This window comes from Bubalus kerabau, chromosome 10 (genome assembly GCF_029407905.1).
Source record: "Bubalus kerabau isolate K-KA32 ecotype Philippines breed swamp buffalo chromosome 10, PCC_UOA_SB_1v2, whole genome shotgun sequence".
Classification (NCBI taxonomy): Eukaryota; Metazoa; Chordata; class Mammalia; order Artiodactyla; family Bovidae; genus Bubalus; species Bubalus kerabau.
The window spans coordinates 23,175,266-23,189,661 of NC_073633.1; the positions used below are offsets into that span (position 1 = coordinate 23,175,266).

At 35.0% G+C, this 14,396-nt stretch overlaps 1 protein-coding gene across 10 annotated transcripts in view; it reads right to left on the reverse strand.

Moving 5' to 3' along the window:
• The window catches only part of MYO9A (myosin IXA), a 255,948-nt gene that overhangs the window by 177,767 nt on the left and 63,785 nt on the right, over positions 1-14,396 (reverse strand). For all 10 annotated transcript variants that reach the window (XM_055536880.1, XM_055536869.1, XM_055536874.1 and 7 more), the window contains exons 2-4: positions 12,033-12,943; positions 4,710-4,804; positions 1,879-1,941 (exon numbers count right to left, since the gene is read on the reverse strand). In XM_055536880.1, the coding sequence (XP_055392855.1) occupies positions 1,879-1,941; positions 4,710-4,804; positions 12,033-12,872 (998 nt within the window). In that variant the 5' untranslated portion in view covers positions 12,873-12,943. The remainder of the gene's footprint in view (positions 1-1,878; positions 1,942-4,709; positions 4,805-12,032; positions 12,944-14,396) is intronic.

A 14,396-nucleotide genomic window follows, 5' to 3' on the forward strand; every position in this document is an offset into this window, starting at 1 on the left:
TTTGAAAGTCCAATTATTATTCTAAATGTCCAATTTTCAACAAAAATTTAAGTCATACAAGGAAACCAGAAACTGTAACACATACAAAGGAGAAAAAACAATCATTAATAACTGTTCCTGGGGCAATCTGGAGACTAACTTACTAGATAGGACTTTTAATTAGCTGTTTTAAATACATTCAAAAAACTAAAGAAAACCATGTTTAAAGAACTAAAGCATGAGAATGATGTCTCGTCAAATAGAAGCTATAGATGAATAGACAAATTATAAAAAATAATCAGAAAGTAATTCTAGGGTTGAAAAATATAATAAAATGAAAACCTATCTAGAGGAGCTCAACAGAAGATTTGTAGGCAGAAGAAAGAATCAGTGAACTTGAAAAAAGGTCAGTTAAAGCTAGCTAGTCTGAGGAAGAGAAAGAAAAATTATCAGTCTCAGGGCTTTGTGGGACACCATTAAACAGACACCAACAAATGAACAATATGGAACACCAGTATATGCACAATGGGAGTGCCAAAAGCAGAAGAAAAGAAGAGAAAGAATATTTGAAAAAAACAATGATCAAAGTCCCCCCAAATTTGATGATAAACATTAAGCTCTACATCTAAGAAACTTAATGAACTCCAGGAGAGAAAAACTCAAGAGATCCACATCTGGACAAATTAAAACTATAAAAAGACAAAGACAAAATTTTCAAAGCACCATGAGAGAAATGCTTCATCAAGGGATCCTAATGTAAGATTACCACCTGATTTCTCATCAAGAGCCATGGAAAGGAAAACAGATTCAAAGTACTAAAAGAAAAAAAAAAAAAATCAAGAATTATATATCCAGCAAAACTATCCTCAAAAAAAAAAAAGAAGAAATTAGGATATTCCCAGATAGATCAAAACTAAATACTTCACAGCTAACAGATGGACCCCATAAAAAATGCTAAAAGGAGCTTTTATGGCTGAAATTAAAGAAGACAAGATTCAATTAAGCATGAAGAAATAAATAGTATCAGTAACAGTAACTACATAGGTAAATATTGTAAAAGGTAGTATAAATGTCTGTGTTGTTTGTAAGGCTTTTTCCCCTCCAACTAGACATTGGCAAAAAGCAACAACTATAAATCCATACTGATGAGTCTACTATTATAAACATTTGTACAACACTAACAACACAAAGTACAGAGAAAGTAACATAGGATAATGCTTAATGAACCTTTATTATATAAAAGGACTACACTAAGCATTTCATAAACATTATTTCATTTAATCTTCTAAACAACTAAAGGATAGTTTTCCATCTACAAAATAGGAAAAAGTATCTAAGAAGCAGAGAAGTTAGGTGAGATGCCAAAGGCATATCCAATACTTGAAATGTAGGCTTGCTTAACTTCAAAGTCTGGCTCTTCATTTTGTCTCATTGTAACATGAAGCAAATCATTTATCTCTCTGATATTTGGCTTCCTCATCTAAAGGAAGTTACATATATATCATCTCTGAAATTCCATATACCTCAAAGATTATAATAAAGTTAAGAGCTTCATTAAAAACTTATCTCAAATTAGAGAAAGAACACTAAGACATAGCAAAAGATCGAAAAACAAAACAAAAGATACCACCTAAGACACCACTATTTTCCTGTTCTGATAGGCTTCCTAGAATTTAGAAAAGACAGTAATTCTATATAGTCATATAAAAATATCTCACAGCATCTTCAAAAAGTACAGTATTCTTCCCATGACAGAAATAGCAATTATATGTAAAGCTATGCATGGTATAAACTGAATTAAAACTCATAGTACACAAAGATCTGAAAAGTCAATCTGTATGATACAAGTGTTACACTCAATTTAATTACAATCTCAATTACACAAATTAAAATATGTACCGTTCATTATGCTCTTGATAAACGAGTCTAGACTTCTCCAGTAGATACTTTTCAACATAGGCACTAGAATAAAAACAGAATTGGTTGATATAAATAATAAAAGCCCAATATAAGGTAGACAAATATTTTATTAGAAAAGATGCAAAAGTCTAAAGAATACTATTCAGAGTACATTTTCCACTATCATTGATGGTACAGTGGTGAGCATAGCTGCCTTCTGTGTTATGGACATTGTTAGTGTTATCCATGTTAAATTCATAAACTCCTTTTTTTTTTTAACTTTCCATAAAGTAAAATGAAGTCAGGAGTTCAAAACATGGCACTCAAGACCCTACAATGACACAGACTCTACTTTATTTCCAGGCTCAATACCACAGTGAAAGTGAAAGTGAAGTCGCTCAGTCATGTCCGACCCTTTGCGACCCCGCGGACTGTAGCCTACTAGGCTCCTCCGTCCATGGGATTCTCCAGGCAAGAATACTGGAGTGGGTTGCCACTTCCTTCTCCAGCGGATCTTCCCAACCCAGGTATTGAACCCGGGTCTCCCGCAGTGGAGGCAGACACTTTAACCTCTGAGTACATTCTTTCAAATATTATACTTTGGCTAGCCTACTAAATAAGGCTCAAAGATATACTTTCTTTACATACCCATGCTGTTGCCACATCCTGGAATAAATGTGTTTATACCTTGCCAATTTCCTCAGTAAGCACTCATTAATGGGCACTGTGTAAGCACTGTTCAGATACAGAAATAAGTGATACACTACCTGTTTTCAAGTGATATACTACCTGTTTTCAAGGAGCTCACAAACCAGTGGAGAAAACAGGCAAACTAGCAGCTATCATACTGAGCTGACAGGATTTATTATAGAGCAATGACCAGAATATTATAAATGTAAAAAGAGAGACAAATATGATTCAATTCAAGAAGGAAACAGGATGTAAGGAAGAACTCTCATAGAGAGTGAGTACACAGTACTTACTAATATGGATATAAAAATCATAAATAAAAACTAGCACACAACACAACAACCAGTTTACATATGTACATATAAAAATATGTCTGTATGTGTACATCTGTGGGTGTTTGTGTCTTTGTATTGATCAAATGAGAATCTTTTCTCAGGAATGCAAAATGATCCAATGTTGGGAAAATAATGATAATATTAATAAATTCAAGGGTGACGATCAGACTAATTTCCATGGATGCCAAAAAGGCCTTTAATAAAATTCAGTAGCCGTTACTGACAAAAATACTCAAAGAAAATTAAAATCAATGCTTAATTCATTAACATGATAATATGTCCTGAAAAGCCAATATTCTACTTAGTGAAGAAAAGTAAAGGCATTCACACAAGTATCTAGAAAAATATTATCATAGTTTAGCAGGTATGTAATCAAACAAGATAGAACATAATCAGAGATATAGGAACAGAAAATAAAGTTAAACTATTTTAGTAGATAATAAACCTAGAAATGGTAAGAGAAACAACCAACAGTAAAACTAATACAAACAATAATTCAGCAAGATAGTAAGATATAAAATTAATATACAAATCAATAGAAGTAATTGGGGCTTCCCTGGTGGCTCAGATGGTAAAGAATCTGCCTGCAGTGCAGGAGATATGGGTTCAATTTCTGGGTCAGGAAGATCCTCTGGAGAAGGGAATGGCTACCCATTCCAGTATTCTTGCCTGGAGAATTTGATGGACAGAGGAGCCTGGGAGGTTACAGTTGATGGGGTCGCAAAGATTCGGACACAACTGAGCAACTAACACATACAAGTAATGTACAATTTTAGAAGATATAATGTAAGAGAAAAATCACACTTTTAATAAAAATAAAACATTAAAAATAACATAATATTTAGGAATAAACTCAATAAGAAATATAAAAAGCTAAAAAACATGTCTAAAAACAATAAAGATGTTAATTACTCCAAAATTTATTAATCCAATAAAACCAAGCCATGAAAGACACGGAAGATTCTTCAATATATATTGCTAAAGAAGAAAGAATGCAATCTGTAAAGACTATATGCTATATAATTTCCAATTATGTGACATTCTGGAAAAGACAAACCTATTACAACAGTGAAAAGATCGGCGGCTGCCAAAGGTTAGTGGGTGGAAAGGGATGAACACGTGGGCACAGAGGATTTTTAGGGCAGTGAAACTATACCTTTATACATTTATCAAAGCCCATTCAATGAACAACACAAATGGAACACACTAATTCAAGATATTATCAACAGACGAAACTAGGGGATAGCATCAAGAGGCATAAGGGAACACTCCTTATTCTGTTCATTTTTGTCATTAATCTAGAACTGTTCTAAAAGTAGTCTATTAATTTTTTAAAAGCTATAAAGAATACTGCTGGCACAATCATAGGACTCTGATCACTGACTATAATAGCAAAAACTGTAACTATGACAAAATTAAATATTCTGAGTATAAAATAGTATACAGGAAAATGTCATTGTGGTTGCTTTAGGAAATACAGTAATTATTTCAAGGGGTCCAGTTATGTACCCAACTTACTCAAAGACAATTTTTTTTTCATGAATATATGCATAACAAAGAAAGATAAAGCAAATGCATATAGTTGTTAACAATTTATAAATCTAAGTACGAGTGGATGGATGGTACACTATTCTTAGAACTTTGCTCAGGTTTGAACTTTTCCAAAAGAAAAAAAAATTGAGAAAAAAAATTTAATGTAAATACTAATGTCACTATTTTCATTAAAGAGCAAACGAAAAACCTATGGTTTATAAAGGGGCAATGGCAAACATTTAAACATCTCCAAAGCCTGATACTGCTACTTACCCAAGTACAGTGCCTGTTTCTTGGTAATTTACTTGAATAAACTTGCCAAAACGACTTGAATTGTTATTATGAGCTGTCTTTGCATTTCCAAAGGCCTGTCAAAATAAATAATTCTATTTTTTAAAATGGAATATCCTTAGATCATCTCAACAAGAAAAAAGTGCTAAAGAGATACTAGAAAAGCAATTCACTTATAGCTTCAGGCTCTCATACTTCAGGTAAAGTAACTAATATCTGCAATAAAGTCAAGTAGATTGCATTTTATGCTACTGAGTAAAATAAATCTTAATTGTAAAAACTTATTGCTCATTACAAATCATATTTCACTTTCACATTCCTGTGCCAGCAAATTTTCTTAATACATTTATATATAATACGTATTTAATACATATATACATTTTAAAATCTTGCTCAACTGAAATAACAGGCTAGGAAAAGAATAATTACATCAAAACAATTATAATTTAGAATAGTATAGATGAAATAAAGTTTCATCATGCAATATACTATACTGTATTTTGCCTATTTAAAACAAAACTGTGGTACATATACACAATAGAGTATTACTCAGCCATTAAAAAGAATACATTTGAATCAGTTCTAATGAGGTGGATGAAACTGGAGCCTATTATACAGAGTGAAGTAAGCCAGAAAGAAAAACACCAATACGGTATACTAACGCATATATATGGAATTTAGAAAGATGGTAACAATAACCCTGTATGTGAGACAGCAAAAGAGACACAGAACAGTCTTTTGGACTCTGTGGGAAAGGGAGAGGGTGGGATGATTTGGGAGAATGGCATTGAAACATGTGTAATATCATGTAAGAAACGAATCGCCAGTCCAGGTTCAATGCAGGATACAGGATGCTTGGGGCTGGTGCACTGGGATGACCCAGAGGGATGGTACAGAGAGGGAGGTGGGAGGGGGGTTCAGGATGGGGAACACGTGTACACCCGTGGCGGATTCATGTTTAAGTATGGCAAAACCAATATAATATTGTAAAGTAATTAGCCTCCAATTAAAATAAATAAATTTAAATTAAAAAAAAAAACTACGATACTATTTTAGAAAGAATAAAAAAAAATATATAAGCTTCCTAAGTTACAATCCATGCAATGGGTTATACTTAAGTATATACCATGTAAGTATATACACTAAGTATGTACCATGCAATGAAATGTTACCTAGCAATAAAGATGAAACTACTGATATAGATGTCAACACTGATAAATATTAAACGTTATGCTATGAAACCACACACAAGAGTACATATTATAATATAAAATTCTAGAAAAGGCAAAGCAAGAGTAACAAGCAGCAGATTAGAAGCTGTCTGGGAATGGGGTAGGAGTGGGAAATGTCTAGAAAAGGGACACAAGGGGTAATGAAAATATTCTATAACTTGATTCTATGACGGTGGTTACCTGGCATATGCATTTATCAAATATCACTAAATCATACATTTTAAGTGGCTATATATTATTTCAAGTTATATCTCAATAAAATTGAAATTTAAGAACCCACGGTTGAACTCACATATTCAATAACTTAAATGAAATCTTCAATACATACTGCTGAATGAAAGAAGGCAGTCTTAAAACATTACATACTGTATGTTTTCATTAATATGACATTAAAAAAAAAAAGAAGGAAGAACAAACAAATTGTCTCCACAAGTTAATGGGAGTATGGAAGGGCAGAGAGTGTGAAAATAAGGAAAAGCATCAGGGAGTTTTACAAGAATAGTAGAACTACTCTGCATCCACACTGCATACAGATGACCACAAATTAGTGTGTTTTATCATTTATACAATTCTACTGTAACGGTATTTTTTAATTTTAATCTCTACTTTTAAAAGTAAATATTAAAAAACAAAGCAAATAAAAGACAATTTCACATATACAAATGTGAAAATATTCATCACACGTGAACCCACACTAAAAGAAACAAAGGAAATCCTTCGTGCAGAAGGAAAATGATACCATGTTCAAATACAGATCAATGTAAGGAATGAAAACAGCAGAAATAGTAACCACAGGAGTAAATATATAAAATACATTTTATTACTTAGGTCTCTTGAAAGATTACTAAGGATGAGATCAGAGAAAATGGTAAAGGTCTCTGAAATCCCTCTCCCCTTCATAAAAGAAATAAGACTAACAAAAATTGTCAAAATCAACTTTTTGATGATTCTGGAAGTTAATGAAAGGCGTAGAGTAATCCCTTATAAGAATAATATTTAATCAAGGAAAACAGCTGGATTTCAGTAAGAAAAGCAAACACTGATGGCATTTTAACTTACCTGATTACCAATTCCCTCTCCCTAGCTCCACATTGAAAAGAAAACCAACGCCCTACAATTACAGTTTTCAAAAAGCAGTCTCACATAAAAACCACTGGAAAGATCAGAATAGAGTTAAAGTCAAAGCCCTGTCCCACAGATAATCGTCACAATTTGACCTATTTGGCATTTTCCTAGAAAACTTCATTCAAAGGGCTATCTTTATTTGACCTAATGAGAAGTCATCACTCACTGATAGCAGCCTTTTTCCCATTAAAAGTAGACTGCCATATGATTCACCAATCCCACTGTTCAGCATATATCAGGAGAAAAATCTAATTTGAAAAGATACATGCACCCCTATATTCACAGCCGCACTATTTACAAGAGCCAAGACATGGAAACAACCTAAATGTCCATGGACAGATGAATGGATACAGATGTGGCATCTGTATGCAAATCAAGAAGAAATGGTTAGAATCAGACATGGAACAACGGACTGGTTCCAAATTGGGAAAGGAACATGTCAAAGCTGTATATTGTCACCCTGCTTATTTAACTTATATGCAGAGCACGTCATGTGAAATGCAGGGCTGGATAAAGCACAAGCTGGAATCAAGATTGCTGGGAGAAATATCAGTAATCACAGCTATGCAGAAAATACCACACTTATGGCAAAAAGCAAAGAACTAAAGAGCCTCTTAATGAAAGTGAAAGAAGAGAGTGAAAAAGCTGGCTTAAAACTCAACATTCAAAAAACAAAGATCATGGCATCTGGTCCTATCACTTCATGACAAATAGATGGGGAAACAATGGAAACAGTGACAGACTTCATTTTCTTGGGCTCCAAAATCACTGCAGATGGTGACTGCAGCCATTAAATTAAAAGATGCTTGACCCTTGGAAGAAAAGCCATGACAAACCTAGACAGTGTATTAAAAAGCAGAGACATTACTTAGATGACAAAGGTCCATCTAGTCAAGGCTATGGTCATGTCTGGATGTGAGAGTTGGACCAAAAAGAAAGTTGAGTGCCAAAGAATTGATGCTTTTGAACTGTGGTACTGGAGAAGACTCTTTAGAGTCCCTCGGACTGCAAAGAGATCAAACCAGTCAATCGTAAAGGAAATCAGTCCTGAATATTCATTGGACGGACTGATGCTGAAGCTGAAACTCCAATAGTTTGACCACCTGATGCAAAGAACTGACTCACTGGAAAAGACCCTGATGCTGGGAAAGATTGAAAGCAGGAGGAGAAGGGGACGACAGAGGATGAGATGGCTGGATGGCATCACTGACTCGATGGACATGAGTTTAAGCAAGTTCCAGGAGTTGGTGATGGACAGGGAAGCCTTGCGTGCCACAGTCCATGGAGTTGCAAAGAGTTGGACACGACTGAGCGACTGAACTGAATTGATACATAAACAATGGAACAATACTTGGCCATAAAAAAGAATAAAATAATGCCTTCTGCAACAACATAGATGGACCTAGAGGTTTTATACTAAGTGAAATCAGAAAGAGAAAGAAAATTCCATAGATTTCATATGTAGAATCTAAAATATGACACAAATAAACTTATTTATGAAACAAACAGGCTCACAGACATAGACATAGAAAATATTTGGTTTCCAAAGGGGAAAGGGGTTGGAGAGGGATTAATTGGAATTTGAGCTTAGCAGATATACACTATTATGTATAAACAGATAAACAACAAGGTCCTACTGTATAGCAAAGGGAATTAACTATATTCAGTATCTTGTAATAACCTATAATGGAAAAGAATATGAAAAAAGTATGTGTACATATGTGTGTGTGTGTATATATATGTAACTGAATCACTTTGTGTTGTAAACCAGAAACTAAAACAACATTGCAAATCAACTATACTTCAATAAAAGAAACAGAAGAAAAAAGAAATGGTGAGAGCAGACATCTGTATCTTCTTTCTGACCAAAGCATTACTATTAAGTATGTTTTTAACCTATATTTTTATAAATAGGTGTTCTTAATCAGACTGAGAAAGTTCCTTCTTATTGTTTGTTGAGAGTGTCTTTTTTCTGTCTGCTTGTTTTAATCATGAAAAGGTGTTGTTTTTGTCAAATGCTTTTACTGCTATCTATTCAGATAATGGTGTAGCTTTTGTCCTTTAGTCTACTAATGTTTAACACTGCATTTATTTTTATATTGTTTAACCAATCTTTCATTCCTTAATATAAATCCTCCTTTACCATAATACTTCTTTCATATTTTGCTGAATTGTTTGCTAGTATTTCCTTAAGAATTTCTCTGTTTCAAGGGATATTGGTCTGTAGTTTTCTTATGTTGTGGTGTCTTTGTCTAATTTTAGTATCAGTGAAATATTTTGGACCTTGTAAAATTAGAAACTTTTCCTCCCTCTTGTTCTATTTCTTGGAAGAATTTTGAAGGATTTGTGTTAATTCTTCTTTAATTGTTTGGTAGAATACATCAGTGAATCCATCTGGTCCTAGGCATTTCTTTCTTTCTTAAGCTTTTCACTGCTAAGAAACAGACTCACAGACATAGAAAACAAACTTATGGTTACCCAAGGGAAAAAGGGGTGAAAGGGGGACAAATTAGGACTTTGGGGTTAGCAGAAACACAGTACTACATATAAAACAGATAAACAACAAGGCCCTACTGTATAATCATATTATATGGTTATAATATGTATATGATTATCTGATTTATAATTATATATAAAGAATCACATTCAATATCCTGTAAAAAACCATAATGGAAAAGAATTCGAAAAAAAGTGTGTGTGCGTGCATGCTCAGTCGCTCAGTTGTGTCTGACTCTGTGCGACCCCATGGAACCCGCCAGGGTCCACTGTCCATGTGATTCTCCAGGCAAGAATACTGGAGTGGGTTGTCATGCCTCCTCTAGGGGATCTTCCCAACCCAGGGATTGAACCCAGGAGTCTCCTGCATCACAGGTGGATTCTTTACCATCTGAGCCACCAGGGATATATATAACTGAATCACTTTCCAGTATACCAGAAACTAACACAACACTGTAAATCAACCTACTTCATTATGAAAATTTTAAAATTTAAATTCTAAAAAAGAGAGGGTTAAATCTGGGAGAAGATGTGTATATATTTTCAGAACACCTGTCTGATAACAGATTTGCACCCAGTATACACAAAGAATGGAGAAGGCAATGGCACCCCACTCCAGTACTCTTGCCTGGAAAATCCCATGGACGGAGGAGCCTGGTAGGCTGCAGTCCATGCGGTCGCTAAGAGTTGGACACGACTGAGCGACTTCAGTTTCACTTTTCACTTTCATGCATTGGAGAAGGAAATGGCAACCCACTCCAGTGTTCTTGCCTGGAGAATCCCAGGGACCGGGGAGCCTGGTGGGCAGCCATCTATGGGATTGCACAGAGTCGGACACGACTGAAGCGACTTAGCAGCATACACAAAGAACTCTCTAAACACAACAATAACAAGCTGGGCAATAGATTTTGACAGACACTTGACCAAAGAAGATATATAAGTGGCAAATAAACACATGAAAAGGTGTTCACATCATGAATGTATTATAGAATACACATTAAAATCATGAGATACCACTGTATACCTATTTGAAGGCTAAAATTAGAAAGGATGACTGTATCAAAGGTTAGCAAGGATATGGAATAACATGAACTGTATACACTGCTTGGTGGGAATGTAAAACAGTATGTACAATTTATACATAAGTTTGGCAGTTTCTTTAAAAGTTAAACATATACCTATGATAGGACCCAGGCTAGCCAGGTGGCTCAGTGGTAAAGAATTTGCCTCCCAATGCAAGAGATGCCAGTTCGATCCCTGGGTCAGGACCATTCCCTGGAGAAGGAAATGGCAACTTGTTCTAGTATTCTTACCTGGGAAATTCATGGACTGAGGAGCCCGGTGGGCTACACAGTCCATGGGGTGGCAAAACAGTCAGACAGGACTTAGCGACTAAAATACAAAAACATACATGATATGATCCAGTCATTCCACTCCTAGCTATTTACCCAAGAAAAAAAAACAGGTTATGTCCACACAAAAACATACTATTTTACATATAATAACCAAAAACTGGAAACAACCTACATGTTCATCAAAAGATGAATGAATAAACAAAGTGTGGTAAACCCATACAATGCAATATGGAATACTGTCTTAGCAAAAGGGATTGTTGACACACACACAAAGTAACTATACCATGTGAGAGAAGTCAAACATAAAATAGCACGTACTACACAATTCCATTTTTATATAACTGTAAAATGTACAAACTAACCTACAATGACAGAAAGCACATAAGAGGTTTCTTGTAGATGAGAGGAGAAGGAGAAGTGAGAAAGAGGCATGGCAAAAGGATACGAGAAAATTTTAGGGATAATGGATATGTTTAGTATCTTGACTGTGTTGGTGGTTTAATGAGTATACACATATGACAAATTTATCAAATTGTACACTTTAAATCTGTGCAATTGCACCTCACAAAAACTCTTTCAAAACAAGTAATATTAACTCTCCTTTAAGCTCTAAAACAAAAAGTGTATTGTTTCCTCTCTACCCTTGATGATATTACTTATAAAACATAACTAAAAAATTTTTCCCATAGTCTCTGTATTTTCAAAGATGAACCCTTAGAATTTCAATCCTAGGCACAGATTTTAAAGCTGCAAAGACAAAAATATATTGAAAAGAATATTTTCCCCAACTACCCATTACCATAGTCAATTACACACAGGAGTCCTGCCCCTGCTATCTCCCTTTACAGGGGGATATATCTGACTCCAGTTATCTCTTTCCTTTGCATCACTATGGCCCAAAGTTCCTCTTTGAAAAAATACTGCCACTGTTACATCTTTCAATCTTCCACACTGTCCCCTATCTTCCAGTTTTCCTTGGTAACTAAAAAATGATATCTATACTTCTATTTAGTTTATTCCATTTTCTCACATCTAACAAATTTTAATTTTTTTTAAGATATGTTTAAGAGTAAGAAAAATTATTTCTATACACTTACCTCAAGTACTGGTCCAGCGCCAAGAATAATTTGTTCCACTCCACTGGCAAATCCTTTCTGACTGAGGGCAGTGAGGTGATGAATAAGAAAGTTCGTGCTTTGAGTCTTTCCAGAACCGCTCTCTCCTGAAATAACGATGCACTGATTCTTTTTGCGCTGAAGCATGGCATGATAAGCTACATCAGCCACAGCATAAATGTGAGGCTCAAGTTTTCCCAATTGATGGTTATCATACATTTTGACATACTTGGGGTTATAAATAGGAAGAAACTTGAATGGGTTAATAGCTATTAGAATACTGCCAACATAGGTATAAATTTTTTCATGCTTAAAGCGATTTCGTAGGTTTTCTAAGAGAGTTTTCTCATTCAAATCAGGTAAGCTACATAAATCGTCAAAGTCCTTCTGCTGAGGCTGTGGAAGGAAACCCCGTTCCATCATCCTGCGACGTTCTTCTGTTACCCGTAGCCATGACTGAAGACTACCATAATGAATTGATCCATCGAGGTTTTTTTCTCTCAGAAGAAAACGGTAGTCCTCTCCACTCAGGCGATTTTCCAGAGCCATGCGGGGCCATAACATCATTCGCTGAACTGGGCAGTCTGTTGGATTGAGTATCCATTCTTCTCCACCAAATTCTTTTACCTCTGCTAGAACGTAACATTTTGTTTTGTCAAGATGAAGCTTGTTTATAAGTGAGTCAATCACCTCAGCAGCCGTGGAGTTTTTTCTGGCAGGAATTGGACAGTAGATCGTCTCTTCTGAAATTGTCCCAGGATATATACGTAATGTATGCTCATTATCCTCAAAGCGTCGTCTTCCTCCATCATTTATATTCATATTGGATCCTGTCCCATCAGCATGGATGGTATGTGTTCAGGACTGCACAAATCATTTTCATGGCAAAAAAACTGCAACATAAAAGATGTGAAACACTAAGAAGTCATATTACACAAAAAAGAGGCTTAACAATTATGTTGATTATATCTTTTAGAACAAAAAATCCCAACTCTTCTCTTAGAATAGGAACAGTTCTTGAAAACAGTCTAACTGAGATCCCAATATTTCATATATTGTCCAAACCTGGATGCTTTCTAAAGCAGCCAAAATTTTTTCAATGTTTTGTTATATTAGTAATTCAAAACCCAAAAAGTAAAAATAATAATTAATTTGTCCTCTACTATCTCAAATGTTTCTGAGTAGGTACCTGGGATCAGAATCAACTTCTTTCTTTACATATGAAAAAGAGCCTCACTGAACACTGAATTAAGATGGACAAAACAATCACATAAATCTAATCATCATATATCCAAAAGCTCTTATGGATAAAGCAAAACCAAGAAAGAGTGTTACCAACAAAGCAAAAATTCGTGAAAGTAAAAACAGTAAAAAGATGAGATCAGATAAACAGAAATTAAACTAGATGGAGTTATAACCAAGAAAACAACAAGAGAATCCTTCAACTATACTGCTGCTGCTGCTAAGTCACCTCAGTCGTGTCCGACTCTGTGTGACCCCATAGACGGCAGCCCACCAGGCTGCCCCGTCCCTGGGATTCTCCAGGCAAGAACACTGGAGTGGGTTGCCATTTCCTTCTCCAATGCATGAAAGTGAAAAGAGAAAGTGAAGTCCCTCAGTCGTGTCCGACTCTTTGCGACCCCATGGACTGCAGCCTACCAGGCTCCTCCGTCCATGGTATTTTCCAGGCAAGAGTACTGGAGTGGGGTGCCACTGCCTTCTCCAACTATACTAGATACTAACAAAATGCTCTCCGTAGTAGTTGTATCAACTGACTACTGCAGTCACCTAGGAAGAGCTTGTGTTTCTCTGCCTCCTTACCAAAAGTCAGTACTGTCAGACTGGAGTTTCTGCCAATGTAAGAAATGTAAAAAGATGTTTCGTACTTCAAATTGTATTTCCCTGATGACCACTGAGAAGGGGTAGTAACACATCCTATCATTTGCCACTGGGGCTATGATTGTTTATTCAATTTCCCCTTTTTGATTTGTTTTCTCATTATTAATTTGAATGAGTTTTTTATATATCCCATATATTCAATTTTTAGTTGAATGAGTGACAAATATCTGCTACCATTCAGTAGCTTATCCTTCTATTTTGTTCATGTTGCCTTTTGTTGTACAGAAGTTATATTTTTGATAAATTTATCAACCCTTTACAGGTTACTATTTCTTTTTTAATAAGCAACATTAGCAATTGCAGTTAACTTTTATTATGTGTTTATTTGTACTAGTCATTTTTCAAAGCATTGCACATGAATTATTTAATTTAAAACTCCCAAGTCATCCCTGAGGGTTGTTTTTATCATCATTTTTACAAAAGAGAAAACACATAAATTTTACATAA